Genomic DNA, 17,005 nt, shown 5'->3' on the forward strand with positions numbered 1-17,005 from the left:
CGGTTTAAGCAGTTCTCCTCCCTCAACCTCCCAAGTAGCTGGAACTACAGGTGCAAGCCACCACGCCTGGCTAATTTTTGTATTGTTAGTAGAGACAGGGTTCCGCCATATTGGACAGAGTGCTCTTGAATTCCTGACTTCAGGTGATCCACCTGCCTCAGCCTTCCAAAGTGGCTGGGATTACAGGCATAAGCCATTTTTGTCTTTGATTGGTGTAGTTTCCTTAACCTAAATATTTTACATTGCCCGACTTTCTGTAATTTTGGCAAGAATGGGATGTTTTGATACCTAGTTCTCTCAACCAACTACAACTTCCATTGACTGGTGAAACACTAGTTTAAGCCAATTGATTTTGACCATCTGCTTTTCTGTACTTGATCCCTATTTTATTTCAAAAACAATTTCCATCTCTCTTCACGTAAACTAATAAGAGCTTTCTGTTTTTGTTAATGGTGAAATTGCCTCATCTTTTACTGTTGTAGAATTTTTTTTTAACATAATGAGAACACGTGGTAAGGTATAAGTGAAGTTTCCTGGCTTTGCAGTACCTCAGGGAATTCGGTAAACTGTGTTCCATTTAAGGAAAGGAACAGTTGGAGTAGGAGGTAGTGTAAAGATAATGGAGCAAGCAAGCATTTTGCCAGAACCCTCTGAAGTCTCATCCGACTGTGCCCTCATCAGAATCCCTCCCTTCTCCTCTGCACCATTTAAAACCAGCAACCAGTGGGAAGCCCAGAGCTGGCACCATCTTGCTTTCCTGCCAGTTGCCAACATGCGGCACACAGTGTCAGTTAAGGGCACCTCGGCCACACACCCCCTCAGGTTTCCCATCTGTAAAATGGGCACAATCATTGTACCTCTGAAGGTTGCTTTGAGGACTAGTCACAGCCTTGGCACAGAGCCCACAGAGAATGAGCACTATGTAAAGACCGGCTGCCAGCCATTAGTACTGGGTGCCTGTCTTTTGGTGTCTGGGCAAAGCTTTAACCTGTTTTATCAGTTTAGAATGCAAACATCTCCCTGGCAAAACAACAGGGGGATGTAGGTATTTTGTGAAGTTTTGTTGAAATGCACTTAGGTTAATGATTCATGGGTAGCCTTTCAGAGCTATCAGGTTATGAAACAACTTTGAGTAAGATTGTCTTATCCAGGCCGGGCGCGGTGGCTCAAGCCTGTAATCCCAGCACTTTGGGAGGCCGAGGCGGATGGATCACGAGGTCAAGAGATCGAGACTATCCTGGTCAACATGGTGAAACCCCGTCTCTACTAAAAATACAAAAAATTAGCTGGGCATGGTAGCACATGCCTGTAATCCCAGCTACTCAGGAGGCTGAGGCAGGAGAATTGCCTGAACCCAGGAGATGGAGGTTGCGGTGAGCCGAGATCGCGCCATTGCACTCCAGCCTGGGTAACAAGAGTGAGACTCTGTCTCAAAAAAAAAAAGATTGTCTTATCCTTCTGATGACTGTCTTTTCCTTCCCATGTTAGCAGCCGTAGCAGGAGGAGAAGGAGGAGGAGGAGAAGGGGGCAAGTGGCCACACTGCTCTGCTCACATTAAGCAGACAATTTATTGTCAATATTCAGTGAATTTCCTTATATTACAGTTAACTGATATTTATATTAGCTCTAAAATTATAGCAAAATCAGGCCAAGCGTGGTGACTCATGCCTGTAATCCTAGCACTTTGGGAGGCGAAGGCAGATGGATCATTGGAGGGGGAGGAGTTCAAGACTAGCCTGGCTAACGTGGTGAAACCCCATCTCTGCTAAAAATACAAAAATTAGCTCGACGTGGTGGCTCATGCCTGTCATCCCAATTACTCAGGAGACTGAGGCAGGAGAATCACTTGAACCTGGGAGGCTGAGATTGTAGTGAGCCCAGATCGTACCACTGCACTCCAGCCTGGGCAAGAGAGCAAGACTCTGTCTCAAAAAAAAAAATAGTGAAATCAGCCAAATAGAGAACAGACAGGCACACTGTCTAACTCCTTATTTAATTGTCATTGGTGTGAGTCACTGGGCCAGCGTGATCAGGTCTAAGAGCTGGATAGCAGGACTGTCGTTATCCTCAAGGCCTTCTGCTGACTGCTGCCCTTGGTAAGACATACAGAATCCATGGGCTTCTCCCCTTAACGCGTTATACTAGGTCTCTCCACATTGAGTTGTAGCAGATACAGCTAAGAAAGCAAAAGAAGTGAAAAGCTCATCAAAAAGATTGGGGCTAGTCTCATTCTTCATGCATACCCAAACTGTGGTAACTTTGATTTTTTATTTTTTTTTTTATTATCCTTTATGCATTGTTTAGAGGAGACAGATGGCTTTCCGGTTCATGAAATTTTTTCAGTTATCTAAAAGGAATTCCTAAGCCTGGAGCAAGACATTTCTATAAATCTCATTCATATTTACCTGCTGCTTCCTTTTAGATGGAAGAAGAGAATGCTTCTCAAGTACACTTGGAAAGTAGCATCTGTGAATTAGAAACTTTCTCTGTAAACTAGCAGAGTAGAAATAAGAGGCCAGGGTTCAGCATGAGGCAGTCTGGATTCCTTCTTGGGTGGCTTGAGCTAGCTATGGGACTGATCTGATCACATCTAAAGAACTGCCTAGCTTTTATGCGTTTTGAATGTGGTAGAACCAGCTGCATATTTTTACATGAAAGCGGCAAATAGTCATTATGTTCCAGTTTTCTTCAGGGGTCATCGAAACATCAGAGGCCATGCCACAGGCACCGTAACTGAGGGATATAGTGTGACCATGGTCTCTCGGACACCCTGAAGTCCAGGCCAGTGACCCCGGAGCTGAATCATGATTTCCCAGAACCTGAGAGGGGACTAGTTTGTGTTTCCAAATGATATTCACCTGGGCCTCTTTTAAGTCGGGAGAGATACATGCAGTATGGTAGATGGGGACCATGAGAGGCATGATGTATCCAAAAATTAGCAGGACCTGATCCTTGAATGTAGATTCTCAAGCAACTGACTAGATTAAAAAGCAGTATATTTACTGGATTTTAAAAGTGTATGTATTTTTTGTGTGTGAGATGCAGTTTGTAAGATGTATCCATAACTAGGCCATATACTTTTTCCCTTGACTCTCAGCATTCAAGAAGCTCTTTAGTTTTTAGCATTGGATCAATAAACACTTGTTAAAATGTTCCCAGCATTTCTTTGCCACCTTCTCTTTCAACTGGGCCCAGCTATGCCCTCAAACCCTCTGTGGCCCAGCCTGTCTCTTCCCTGACTCATCATGTTCTCCCAACTTCTACAGAGGCTTCCTTAGCGTTCTGCTTAGTAGTAGACACCAAACAGAATCTCCATCCAGGCACACAGGCTCCTGGTCTCCTGGGGCATGGTTACTTGTGTCTCTTGGGGCCTTCCGCCCTCCGCATTCCAGCGCCAGGCCCTGGGCCTTTGTCTCTATTCGTGATAAAACATTTTTAGGAAATGCTGACGCTCAGTGAAGAGATGGAAATGCTAACTCTTTGTTCTCTTCCTAACAGACACGAGACGATTTCCTGGGCCAGGTGGACGTGCCCCTTAGTCACCTTCCGGTAAGGACAGTCTCATGTTTGATGCTGCGTGCTGGGGTGGGGTTTCTAATTGTTTGTAGTCGGCTATTTTCAGAGTGGTATTTCTTCACCACAGTGGAGAAGACTGAATTGAAGCATGTGTGCTGTGGCCCTAGTCCTTTCTGGAAAGTGGTCCTTGAAGGGGATGGAGGAGAAGCTGGCTGTCAGAGTCAAGGGTGCCTGAGCTATGCTGTGCGCGTGCATTCCCTCCACCAGTTCCCTCTCTTTCCTGCACTTCAGCTGCTCTACTTTGTGTATCACATCTTGCAAAACAGACACCTCCTTCCCTCAGACCTCCCTTCTCGTCACTCAGTGTCTCTGCTTCCTAATGCGTCCTCCGGGTCCCATCAGATGTTTGCCCTCTTTGTCTGGAATTGCACACGCCATTTCTCTCGGATACCTCTACACAGGCTGTGACAGCATTTCCCAGATTTTGGTGTCTGGCTTTCTCTGTGAGCATGGAGACAAAAGAAGAGCCCGTTCATTCTGAGTGAACTTGTCAACTGGGAACACCCACCCTAGCTGGGACATGTACCGAGTTAGCATGGGCGGTACTGCCGTTTCTCTCTGCTTAAAGTAGCAGAGAAGTCGAGACTGTTGACTAGTAACAGGCGTTAGGGCTGTCACCTGAAACAGGAGGCAGTGCAGAGAGACTAGGGGGTAAGACCCGGAAGCCTTGAGGAAGGCAGAGCAGCATCTCCGATTCCAGCCTCAGTTTCCACCTTGTCCCAGACTTCCTCCTGCCTTCTTCCCTGCGCAGCACAGGGCGAGAGAAGTAGCAACTGAGAGAGGAACAGTGAATGTTTCTGCCTTACAAGGCCATTGTGTTATTTTTTTAAATGCTTTGTGTGAGCAAGTGGCATAAATAGTCTATAAACTAAAGCGACTTAACCCCCTAGCATAAGCTTCCTGCTGTTTGGAAATTGTGGCTGTTTCCATATGTTAAATACCAAGAAAGACTGTATCTTTCCAAGGAAGCTTTGAAGCTGTGTTGTGAAGGAAGGTGATAGCAAGTAATTTACTCTTACTCACTCAGGGGAGCTGTTAAGGAAGAAAGCTTGCAAGGTTCCAAAGGATTGGAAGTGAAAGTGATATTCTTAAAATATTTTGTTTGTTTCTTTATAAAAATCTGAAGCTCCAGGGTGACACGAGGGGGCCTGCGTGGGGATTCTTCGTGAGACCTATTCCATGAGCCATCAGAAACCTGACTGTTCTTTTCAGGTCACATTGGGAGGATGCGACCGTTTCACCTTTTGTGAGGAAAGACCTCACATACTTCTCTACCAGGAGGTCTTCTGTTTATGTTCTTCAGGCTGAAGTTGTGATCGTCTAACTCTTTTAGACCGTGTTGGTTGATGGGCCAGCTATTTCATGGACATCTCCAGCCATCCTTTCCCTAATGTAAAAACCACATCTTGGCCAAGGGAAATTATTTTCGGAGAGGCAAATATTCCAATATTCTATAAGAGACAAAGTGACATGTTTAAAAAGCTTGCTCCAACAAGCTTTTGTCTGCGTGACCGAGTGGTTTGGTCTTGAGAGGTTGAGCAGGGCTCCCAGAGAATAGAAGAAGACTCTTCCGAGACCAAGTCGGCCAAAGGAAGAGTTTAGCTTTAGATTGCGAGTGGAGGCAGGGTCAGTGAGTCTTCAAAGAAGGAAGTGGTGCAGAGGCACAGAGCAGGAATAGAAGCTGGGCGTTTACAGAGGTGGAGCCGTGAATGCCCAGAGAGGACTGGGCGCTCCTAGTTATACACATGTGCCCAAAGGGAAACTTGTGGTGGAGTGCTGTCACCTCCATACTTAAAACTGACTAGCTATTTGCAGCCAACTACAGTCAGGGAGACAGACCACAAAGAAAACAAAAGGAGAGGCGTGACAATATGTTCTTTATTCAAGTAGCATGTTCTGGATGCACGTGGCTTTTGAATTCAGGATTACAGGTGCTCTCATATGTATGTTTGGTCACGTGTATAGGATGCTTGTGGGGAAATTACAGTGGCATTCTGTTTTGTGTGATAGCATGCAAGTGTGAGTATTTAAAGAGGGTGGGAGCTTGTGAATATATCTTGTGGAGTGACTTGTGAATGCTGTGTTCTTGGTTGGTACATGACCATTGTCAAGGTGGATTATTTACAGTCTGTAGATTCAAAATTTGTCAAAACCAATTTTAGATTAAAAGGCAGACCAGGCATGGTGGCTCATGCCTGTAATCCCAGCACTTTGGGAGGCCAAGGCAGGAGGATCACTTGAGTCCAGGAGTTCAAGACCAGCCTGGGCAACATAGCAAGACCCTGCCTGTGTGGAAAAGCTTAAAGATTAACCCAGCATGGTGGCACATGCCTGTTGTCCCAACTATTTGGAAGGCCGAGGTGGGAGGATCGCTTGAGCATGGGAGGTCATTGCTGTGGTTGTACCACTGCACTCCAGCCTGGGAGACACAGCAGGCTCTCCTTTTGCTTTTACATTGAGAGACCAAGAGCAAACTTAGCTGTAACTGGACTGTCATTGTTGACTTTTTTCAACTACCATTTTCACATGTGTCTGTTAAATTCAGCGGATCGTTGCCTAAAAGTTCATATATTTGATAATTCATATCTATTAATTATTTAGAGATAAAGAGAACTTCAAGATCTGTATTAACAGAGAGATTTCTGGCAGCCATCTGTCTGTTGCACCTGCCTCTTGACTTGTCAGCTCTGCCTCCCCTTCCCCTAGAGCCCCCAGCAATCCCACCTTTGCCCAGCCACAAAATTTCTTCATCCCTGGGAAAGGCAGTGGGGCAGAGACAACTATTTTAAAACATTAAATTTTTCTAAATCCCAGTCATGTGCCACTTAACTATGGCTCACTCTGGAATTTTAATTTTCCTAGATGAGGCATTTTCAGAGTGGTGGTATTGTTTGATGCCCTGCCTGTACTTGAAGGTAACTCAGCTGATCAACATCCTTTTACCCCTCTTGAGTTTATGGCTGGTAGCAGGGTGATGGTTCCCTCTCATGAGTGCACAATTCAAACTTATGGAGTTTGGAGGGATTTCAGAGACACTGATTCACTCCCAGTATTTTCTAGAAGAAAAAGCCTGGCCCAGAGAGGGAGGGGATTTGCCTGACAATAAACAGCTCATTGGCGGTGCCGGATCTGACCCTGGGTGTCCAGCATCATTGTGAGCCTGTGGTGTGGTCAAGGGTGTGGGCATGAGGTGGGTTCGCCCAAGGCTTAGGTGCTTGCGGTGGTTGCATCGAGGTTTCAAGTCTAGGGACACAGCAGGGCCCTCGCCTTCCATTTGCCTGCAGAATCCTTTATATCACTCCACTCCACAGTGACTGCACTTAGGCTGAAAGCATCTACTCTCTTTAAAGTGAAAGAACTGTGTATCCAGATTTTCTTTTGAATGCTTGTACTCTGGAACAGAGGGCAGCATTGTGGCTTTTGTGGCCAATAGCATTGTTGACAGCAGTCTGTTGAAGATGGCTTTCCACCAGGAGTACCCTCAGTGCCATCCTGGGAGTCTCCACTAGGCTCTGCTCCAGGGAACAGGGTCAGATTGGAACCTGGATGAATGCCAAGAAGAATCTTGTAGTTGTCTATAAGATTATCTTGCAATTCAGGCTAGAGAATTTCCATGAAGGTGACCTTGCATTTTTAATGCTTGCCTGTTACTGCTTGGTGTTGAGTTGGCAGCACTGGCAAGTGACATGAACATGTAGAATTGTCCAATGAACATGGCCAGTGTTTGCTGAGTGTGCCAGGTGCCCTTGAGAACTTTGTAGAAACCGACTCAGTTGATTGGTTTCATCCTCACAACAGCCCTGTAAGATATGGTTACTGTCCCATTTTATAGATGAGGACACTGAGGCCCAGAGAGGTAAGGAACTTGCCCTTAGCCACTCAGCTCTGTAAGTAACCAAGCCAGGGCGCAAACCTGGGAAATCTGCCTCTTGGCCTGTGTGGTATCAATCATTTAAGCTGCAAAGGGTATGGACAGACTCATGTTCAGAGTCCCTCTAAGCTCCGTGGTTCCCAGGACTTGCCCCTCTTCACTCTCTTGCTTGCTCTCTGCTGCTCCTAGACTGCTCATGCCCACTGGTGATCCTGTAGGCTTTGTCATGCTGTTTGGTTTCTTGTGTTTAAACCATCCCTTGTCCCAATTCTCCACCTCTCAAAGCCTCCCCATCACCCCATATTTAACTACACATCCAAAACCATTTTGATTTCCAAGTCAGAGTCAGTCTCTTCCCCTCTAACCCAAGCCTCACAGAATGTGTCCTCTCTGGGTCAGTGAATCTGTTCTGCTTTAGCTTCTAGAGGATTGTTGACATGATGTGTCTTCCCTTGTAATTGTAACCACAAAGACTGGTATATCATGTTGTACCTGCATGGTGTTCACATAATTTGCTCTCAAGTTATTTGTTGGTTGGCAGGGCATGGTGGCTTGTGCCTGTAATCCCAGCACTTTGGGAGGCCAAGGCAAGAGGATCTCTTGAGTTCTGGAGTTCGAGACCAGCCTGGGCAACATAAGAAGACGCTCATGTCTATGAAAAATAAAAATATTAGCCAGGCATAGTGGCACACACCTGTGGTCCCAGCTACTTGGGAGGCTGAGGTAGGAGAATCACTTGAGGCTGCAGTGAGCTGATTGGGCCCCTGTGCACCAGCCTGGACAGCACAAGACCCTGTCTCTAAATAAAGAAATAAATGTTGGTTAAATAAATGAAAAGAGGAAAACCAAGAGTAGTTTTCTTAATAAATTTTCCACTGTAAATGATATATGTTTACAAACCTTTTGGTAGAAAATATTTTCAAAATGTATGTTTGTTACTGCCTCATAAGAACAGTCTAGAAAATATAATTTACTTCATTCAATGATAGTAAGTTTTGAGAACCTCAGTAATTTAATACAGATCAAATGAATTGAGTGCTTACATGAGTACATACTTGGTGCCAGGCATTGTTCTTGGCACCAATGATACAATGGCGAGCAAATTCAAGTCTCTTCCCATGAGCTTACATTCTGGAAGTGATGGTTGATAAACTAATATGTCAACAAATGAACAGGTACTTGCAGACTATGATATGAGGACGATACAGCAGGATGATAGGTTGGGGGGTTGATAAAGACGGCTGATGGTGGGAACTCTGAGGATGTGAGCTGGGATCTCACCCTTGGATGGCAAAGTGGAGACAGCCATGTGCCATCTGGAGTCAGAGCTGTCCAGCAGAGGGACCTGCCCGTGCATGGGCCCTACTGCAGGACGTATGATTTGCATCCATGGCAGATGAGGCCAGGATGGTTGGGAGTTCAAGGAAGAAAGAGAGAGACTGGTTCACAATGAGGTAAAAGATAATTGAAAGCCAGATTATAGTTGACCTTCTAGGTCATAGGAGAGAATTTTCAGTTTATTATGAGAGGAGTAGGAAGCCATTGAGAGTTTAAGGCAGAGAATGACATAAACAGATAATATTTCAAATAGAAGCGCAGACGGACGTACACTTGTGTGCACGCACACACAAGCCTGAAAATCATTGGACTGTGGTTTATCTCTCTTGCTACAAAAGTATTTGAAATTGTATTTCATCAAAGGGTCTAGATATCTGAGGTTTCATTGCATATAGAGCATCTAAAAATTAATGAAATAGTCACACTTATTTTTCCAGTTTCCCACTTTGGTAGGCCAACCAACTTTGCACAATAAAATGAACACTGATTTCTTTAAAAATGAACAGAAGTTTCATGAACTAAACTTCAACAGAAGGCTGATTGGTGCTGCTGCCTGGAGTGATCCCTGTGTAGGAGATTGTCTTTCAATTCTCCTAGGCTGATGATGTGAGATTTTAATGTGAAAAATAAAGTTGACCTCAAAGATTAAATCTTGCATGTTCCTCTGTTTACTCCACTCATATGTGTCTTGAGTCACAGGCATAGAGCAAGGCACCGGTGGCCGCTGGTTCTCCGAAGTTAATCAGCTCTGTGAGACCAAGGCCACACCCTGCAGTTAGAAATTATACTTGGCAATGACAGCTATAATTTTGTCATTTGTCTGTGGCTGGGGTTGGTCCCTAAAACCCGGTGTAGATGGTGACATCTAGTGGATCTCTACTAGATCCATTCCGTCGACTGTCAGGTACCAAGTGAAGAACCACATTCAGCGGTGCCACATGCTAAAATCCAAAATGTACTCTCTGTAATCCAGCTGGGTGTATCTAAACATGAAATTATCAGGAATATTAAAACTTAATGTATTGTTTTCCCCCACAGACAGAAGATCCAACCATGGAGCGACCCTATACATTTAAGGACTTTCTCCTCAGACCAAGAAGGTGAGGCTTGTGGGTATATGTGGGTGGGATGCTTGCTCGGCGTGCCGTGGTGGTTGGCTTTTGCTGAAGATGACTTTAAGTGTAACCTTTCAAGTCATACCTCTTCTAACCAATTTTCTTCCATTATGCGTGCAGCCATAAATCTCGAGTTAAGGGATTTTTGCGATTGAAAATGGCCTATATGCCAAAAAACGGGGGTCAAGATGAAGAAAACAGCGACCAGAGGGACGACATGGAGGTATGTGGAGGTGTCAGGCCTCGCTCTTTGCCTTAACATCATACTCATTTTTACTTTCAGACTTTATAATCGAAGGAAATAAAAGTTTAGAAGACTTAAATATGAAAAAAACACACATATGTCCACACATTGGTCATTGATATTCTACCAGTACATTTATTTGTTTTGGTTGAAGATGAACTTCTTATGTTACAACACCAGTCCTCGAAGGGATTGCCCTCTAGACAGTGCTACGCCCATTCCCTGCTGTTAGCTGCACAGCTCCGTGAACGTCTCATGCACTGAATTCTGTTCTTGCTGTGGACTTGCAACTCCTTGTAAATCCCTTTTAGCCATTGAAGTTGCTTCAAAGTGGGTGAAGGAATCTAGGAAATCAGTTTTTCCCAAGTTTCTTACTCATTTGGCCACAGGTAACGGCCTGCGGTAGAAAAACTCTCCTCCAGAAATCCCATTCTGGAACGAGCTGGCCAGAAGAACGTCCCTTTTCTCCTGCCGGACAGAGCCGCCCATATTTGCCTTGTCACAGACTGATGCTGTGCGCCCTGTCGTACCTTTTCAGCACACACCTCAGACACTGCTTTTTTGTTAGACAAATTCTCATATTCTCAAAGTGACCATTAAACGAGGCCCCTCTAGGGCTTATGCTCACATCTGTTTGCAGCTGTTGCGTATATGTGATATATGAATAACGTGTTATGGAGAAGTTAACCGAACCCCCTCCGCCTGAGAGGTCATATTTCCAGGCATTATTTCCTTTATGCGCCTTCACCTCTCCATGTACACGAAGAGGACTGATGTGGGTGGCAGACATTTATGGATGTTAACGTTTCATAAGCACATCAACAGATTTTCATCTCAAATCCGAGGAATGTTGTACACCCTTTTGCCTTCCAACTGCAGTAACCAATGAGTGACTTAATTTTCCAGTGATTTTAGCAGAGGATGTTAGGAAGGGAATACTTAATGCCTAAAATATGTGCTGTAAAAGTGGAACTCAAATTTTGGTACCGTGAAACCCGTTGGTGTGGACACAGCCAGTGCAGAGGGCCTGCGGAGAAGGCAGCAGCTTCCAGACTTCTGGCTCCTGCAGTCTGGGATGCAGAGAAGAGGCTTCTCTCTCAAAGCCCCGCCTCCCTGGGGAGCAGCAGGGCTCCAGGGCTCTGGTCCCCTGCGCCATGATTTCCGTTAGAACACAGGTGCAGCGCAGCTCATCTTCCCTGCTCCCTTTACCTCATGGAGGTGTTGAAAAGATGACAGCTGTAATGTGACGTGCACCATTGACAGGGCTTTGTACAGCCTTGGAGGCCCTCGAGTCAAAATAACAAACATGAGATATGGAAAGAGTATGTTGTGCCGTGAGTCGTGTCATTGGCCATGCATATCCAAATCAATGTTGCCCTGTAATAGTCATCTTAGAGGGCAGCACAATTCACTGGCCATTACACAAAAGATTTTTGAGACCTTTCTACAATCAGTTTTTTTGGGGGAGGGACCCTTGTTTGGGAATTTACTCAAATGTGGCCACAAAGCCATGGCGAGAGCCAGAGAGCCCCAGAGCAAGGAGAAAGGCACACAGGGCACTCTGCGATGACCTCTTACAGCTGAAGAACCGACCTCATAACCAACCTTTAACTTTATTCCGCAGCATGGATGGGAAGTTGTTGACTCAAATGACTCAGCTTCTCAGCACCAAGAGGAACTCCCTCCTCCTCCTCTGCCCCCCGGGTGGGAAGAGAAAGTGGACAATTTAGGCCGAACTTACTATGTCAACCACAACAACCGGACCACTCAGTGGCACCGACCAAGCCTGATGTGAGTACCATGCGATGGTCGGGAACACGTGCGCATGCACTGCACAGCTAGGGACAAACATGGCAGCCCTCTGGGACAAGGCTGGGAAATAAATCATATGCCAGTAGGAGCAGATGGTGGTGTGGTATGAGATTCCTCTCCGTTTACATAAAGCACGCGAGAGCAGTCAGAACTTGTATATTTGTAAGTGATTGCCTCTGAATCACATGCTGCTGTTTTCAAGATGAGCTGGTTTATTTTCTGTGTCTTTTTTCATGTCAATTCCTGAAATACAAAGGAGAGGTTGTTTTTCTTAGGCTTACCTTACATTTGTTGATTATATTGTTCTTCTTCTCCTTTCTCTCCCAACTGACCCAGAATAGAACAGCAAGCAAATTGGCTCTGCAGTTTTCTGTTTTCTTTAAGCTTTTGGATTTTTACTCTCTTCAATGAGTTTATTTGAAAACCTTCTCCAAAAAAAATTTTATAAGGAAATTTTACCCCCTTAATATAATAAAACACACATGGGAGAGTTGCAAAATCAGAATTAGTAATTACTGTCTATTGTAATCCCTCACCAGCCTCAGGGATGCAGTAAACCATTCCTGTTTTGTTCCCTCAGCAATTTGTGGTTTAATTGATGGTAAATAAACTCTGGTTAAAACTCATGGACTTTAAAAATGGTTTTGTAGCAGCTTGTTTTTAAATCAGTTTATACAGCAAGACCTAAATCTGTTGATATACATTAAAGGGCAAAAACAAAGCCTTAAGGAAAAGGAATTTTATCTTCGAAATTATGAGCTGCCTAGCAGCCAAGACAAGGAAGAAATTGTCAGTGAACTATGTAACTTTCAGTACATAATAAAAGCAAGTCTATTGGGTAGTATAATTTTCTTATCTACTGGAACTCTGAAAGAAATTGGCTAATGATACATTTTAGACAACAAGTGGCATGATGTATCATGTTCTTAAAAACCTTTTATCTTTAGAAATTGCAAAGATACTCTATATATGACTGTGGGTGGGAGGGTGGCCAAGTTTTCTGCTCTAGGTTTTGTTTAATTTAGAGAGAACGCTTGCCGAATCTGAAAACAGTGAATGGCCTGTCTTTCCTGAGCCCCCAAGTGGGTTCTTGTGAATATCAGCTGTTCTTGATCAGCTTTGGACTACCCAGCGTGGGCATTAGCTCAGGACAGCAAAAATATCAGAGCAGCTGGATAATGCTGAACTGTCTTTTGTTAAAAATTGTTCCCTTGTAAATAGTTTGGTTGATTCATATATATATATATATATATATATATATATATATATATATAATTGGTTACTATTTCCTTTTGATTAATTACCATAGTTATTAGAATTGTTGTGAGCCATTGTAGCTAAAATGTAAAAATGAATTTGGACCCACCTTGGACTTGGTTACATGTAGTGACCGGAAGAATCTTACTAGCAATATACTAAGCAAAGCACCATTATCTGCCTTTGTTCAATAGCATGAGAAAGGAGTACCTGGAAAGGTAGCTTCTTATGTGACCGCTGCAGAAAAGTGTCCAGGAGCAACTCACACAGGAAAAAATCCTGACAGCTAATACATATATGGGAAAATGTTGAAATTGATAAATAAGGATCATGCAGATTGGAGGCTGTATTTTGGGGACAAATGGAGATAACTGCTACTTTCTCTGCCTCACAGAGTTGTGAAACTAATGAGGGAATTCTTGAGAAAACACTTCATACATTTTTTAATACATACTATTTTTTTATGGTTCCAGAGATATATACACATAACCCCGTGCTCATCAAGAGATATACATTGAACATGAACAACTTTTTAATGTGTTGATTAGACTTTAATAAAGTAGTTTAAAAGAGAAACCATCTTGGGTGGCAGTGTCTCAGAAACTAAAACGAAAGGTATAACTTGCTGTCTCTTCACTAATCTAGAGCAACACGGGAAAAATGCAGTTCTTTTTCTGTTGTTTGTTTAAGACAGAGTCTCACTCTGTTGCCCGGGCTGGAGTGTGGTTGGCACCATCTCGGCTCACTACAACCTCCAGGTGATTCTCCTGCCTCAGCCTCCTGAGTAGCTGGAGTTACAGGCACCTACCACCGTGCCCAGCTAATTTTTGTATTTTTGTAGAGACGGCGTTTCACCGTGTTCGTCAAGCTGTCCTCAAACTCCTGACCTTAGGTGATCCGCCTGTCTCAGCCTCCCAAAGTACTGGGATTACAGGTGTGAGCCACTGCACCTGGCCAAAACATGCAGCTCTTAATCCAGGTTCAGGTTCACATGTAGTTTTGGGAGAAGGCTGAGGCATAGCTGCCCCATCAGAGAAGGCAGCAATGCCAAAGGGAGGGGCTGAGCCAGGAAGGACACAGCAGAACTTGGTGGAACCTGAGGAGTGCCTCCTTCCAATGAACATGACTTCCAGAAGGCAAGAGGAAAGTTAGTTAAGGAAAGTTTCCACCCCTCTGCTAGCAGGCTCTTTATTGGGACATGGCATAAGTTCATTTCAGAATGTGTAAGAAAACGTTAAAATTTGTGTTTTAGAAGGAGTCTATAGTGAGTGTTCTTGATAAGTACTATATTTCAGTTAATCTGAAATAAAGATTTCAACTTTTGAGATATTAACTTGTGCAGTAGTTTTCATTAACATGATATGCTGTCTTATTGAAGGATCTGTGAGAATTTTCCCTGAAAACCTTTTTGGCATTTAAACTTGTACAGTAAAAGCCTCTGACTAGTATTTCCCCCAGAGAATGATTGCCTTTAATTTACTGCAAAAAAAAAAAAAAGTTGGTTTGTTTTTGTTTTTGTTTTTGTTTTGAGATGGAGTCTCACTCTTCTGCCCTGGCTGGAGTGCAGTGGTGCAATTTCATCTCACTGCAACCTCCACCTCCCGGGTTCAGTGATTCTCCTGCCTCAGCCTCCTGAGTAGCTGGGACTATAGACACATGCCACCACACCTGGCTAATTTTCGTATTTTTCGTAGAGATGGGGTTTCACCGTGTTGGCCAGGTACGTCTTGAACTCCTGACCTCAAGTGATTCACCCACCCTGGCCTCCCGAAGTGTTGGGATTATAGGTGTGAGTCAGCATGCCCAGCCCAAAAAAGTTTTCAAAATTGAATCAAAACTTTTAGATCCTGAATCGAGAGCATCACATGACAAAAAAATACGATGTGATGTTGTGGTGGTCGTCAGATCCCAGCTGACTTGAGAGTTACTAGGATTTTTAAAGTAGGATAAAGAGGAGAAATGCAGTGTCACAATTTTGCGATTCTGTCAAAATGAGCTAGAAAGCAGCTGAAAAGAATTCACGTTGGATCAGATGTACTTCCCTGTAGATGGCAGCTTTGAATTTCTACCTTTTGTAGTCTTTGGTCAAATTGCTGGTGACCAAAAGTAGCTGCCTTGTGGTTGCCGGCCTTCTAGAAGGATTGGGACTGCCCAGCTGCTGTGTGAACTCGCTTTCCAGAGGCCTGATTTGTCACTGTGGCACATGGGTGGAGGACTTTGATTTCTGTTTTTTATTTAACACTAAGGTATATTTTGAAATATATGCCTGAAAGATACTCAAAATGGTGTAATGCATTTTATAACTGCATTTATTTGATTGCAGTGAACCTTAACCTATACTTCAGCTGTGATACGGTGGGAGAATTCTCACATTGGATGACCAGCTAGTCAGTGTTTTATGCTCACACTTGAGTGGGCATCTGGCCCTCTGTGACACTGGACTGTCGTGAAGGGCCCCATCTCAACCACTTCTTCTCCTCTTCTTCTCCTTCCCCCTTTCCTGCGTGCTCAGGGACGTGTCCTCTGAGTCGGACAATAACATCAGACAGATCAACCAGGAGGCAGCGCACCGGCGCTTCCGCTCCCGTAGGCACATCAGCGAGGACTTGGAGCCTGAGCCCTCGGAGAGCGGGGATGTCCCTGAGGTACGATGTCCCCAGAATGCTGCAGAGCCCTGCAGCTCCTTCTTTACATGTTCTCCAGACTGATTTTATATCATCATTTCTTCTCTCAGTAAATGTTGTTGAGAATGTAAAGATTATGGTGACACAGTGAATTAATTACCATCTGGATATTAATTAATTTGAAAGTGCTATAACAGCGGTATTTGACAAGTACATGTGGCTCTATTATTGATAGAAATGGGAATGACATTATTGTTGTTTTTTTTCTTCCAAGACGGAGTCTTGCTATGTTTCCCAGGCTGGCGTGCAGTGGTGTGATCTCGGCTCACTGCAACTTCTGCCTCTCAGATTCAAGCAATTCTCCTGCCTCAGCCTCCTGAGTAGCTGGGATGATAGGCGCATGCCACCATACCCAGCTGATCTTTTTTTTTTTTTTTTTTTTTTTTTTTTTTTTTTTTTTTTAGAGAAAAGGTTTCACCTTTTTGGTCAGGCTGGTCTTGAACTCCTGACTTCATGATCCACCTGCCTTAACCCCCCAAAGCGCTGGAATTACAGGCATGAGCCAATGCACCCAGCCAACATTATCTTTCAGTATGAAAATCTTAAGATATTTTCACTTTGTAATTTATTTTTCACCAGGGTCCAACCATGTTTCATTAAATGACGACTTAGTTATCATAGTTGAGCTGTTGAATGAGCCCTATAACTTGTTTGGATATCACATGCACATTTTTAGTGAGTCGCTTTGACACCTTGAAAGAAATTTTTTACCATGAAAATAAATTTGGGTGAATAGAAATGTTTACAATTTTCCCTTTAAGTAGTTATGATATATTACTTAAAACATTATGAATTAAACAGCCAATTAGCCATAATTTTCCATGATGCCTTATCAGCTCCGTTTATGTACTAAAAATCCATTCTTTTTAGACATTGTATTAGGAAGATCATTCAGAATGAGGTGATTAAACTTGCAAAAGCAAAAGTAATGACTCCATAGTAAATTCACTCTAAGTTACTTTACACCATTGTTTAATTACAACGCATAGCTTCTATGCTGCTCTCGGTGTAATCATCTGCTGTTAAAAGTAAAAGATAGTCCATGTCAAGAGAAAAGTGTGTGTGTGTGTGTGTGTGTGTGTGTGTGTGTGTGTGTGTGTGTGTGTGT

General features: G+C 43.8%; 1 protein-coding gene across 17 annotated transcripts in view; it reads left to right on the top strand.

Annotated features, from left to right (window-relative positions):
* The window catches only part of NEDD4L (NEDD4 like E3 ubiquitin protein ligase), a 356,397-nt gene that overhangs the window by 267,852 nt on the left and 71,540 nt on the right, over positions 1 to 17,005 (top strand). For all 17 annotated transcript variants that reach the window (XM_032293594.1, XM_032293592.1, XM_032293593.1 and 14 more), the window contains 5 exons: positions 3,499 to 3,549; positions 9,824 to 9,885; positions 10,021 to 10,123; positions 11,769 to 11,935; positions 15,726 to 15,858. In XM_032293594.1, the coding sequence (XP_032149485.1) occupies positions 3,499 to 3,549; positions 9,824 to 9,885; positions 10,021 to 10,123; positions 11,769 to 11,935; positions 15,726 to 15,858 (516 nt within the window). The remainder of the gene's footprint in view (positions 1 to 3,498; positions 3,550 to 9,823; positions 9,886 to 10,020; positions 10,124 to 11,768; positions 11,936 to 15,725; positions 15,859 to 17,005) is intronic.

This window comes from Sapajus apella, unplaced genomic scaffold (genome assembly GCF_009761245.1).
Source record: "Sapajus apella isolate SASKATOON/1434 unplaced genomic scaffold, GSC_monkey_1.0 scaffold30, whole genome shotgun sequence".
Taxonomy (NCBI): domain Eukaryota; kingdom Metazoa; phylum Chordata; class Mammalia; order Primates; family Cebidae; genus Sapajus; species Sapajus apella.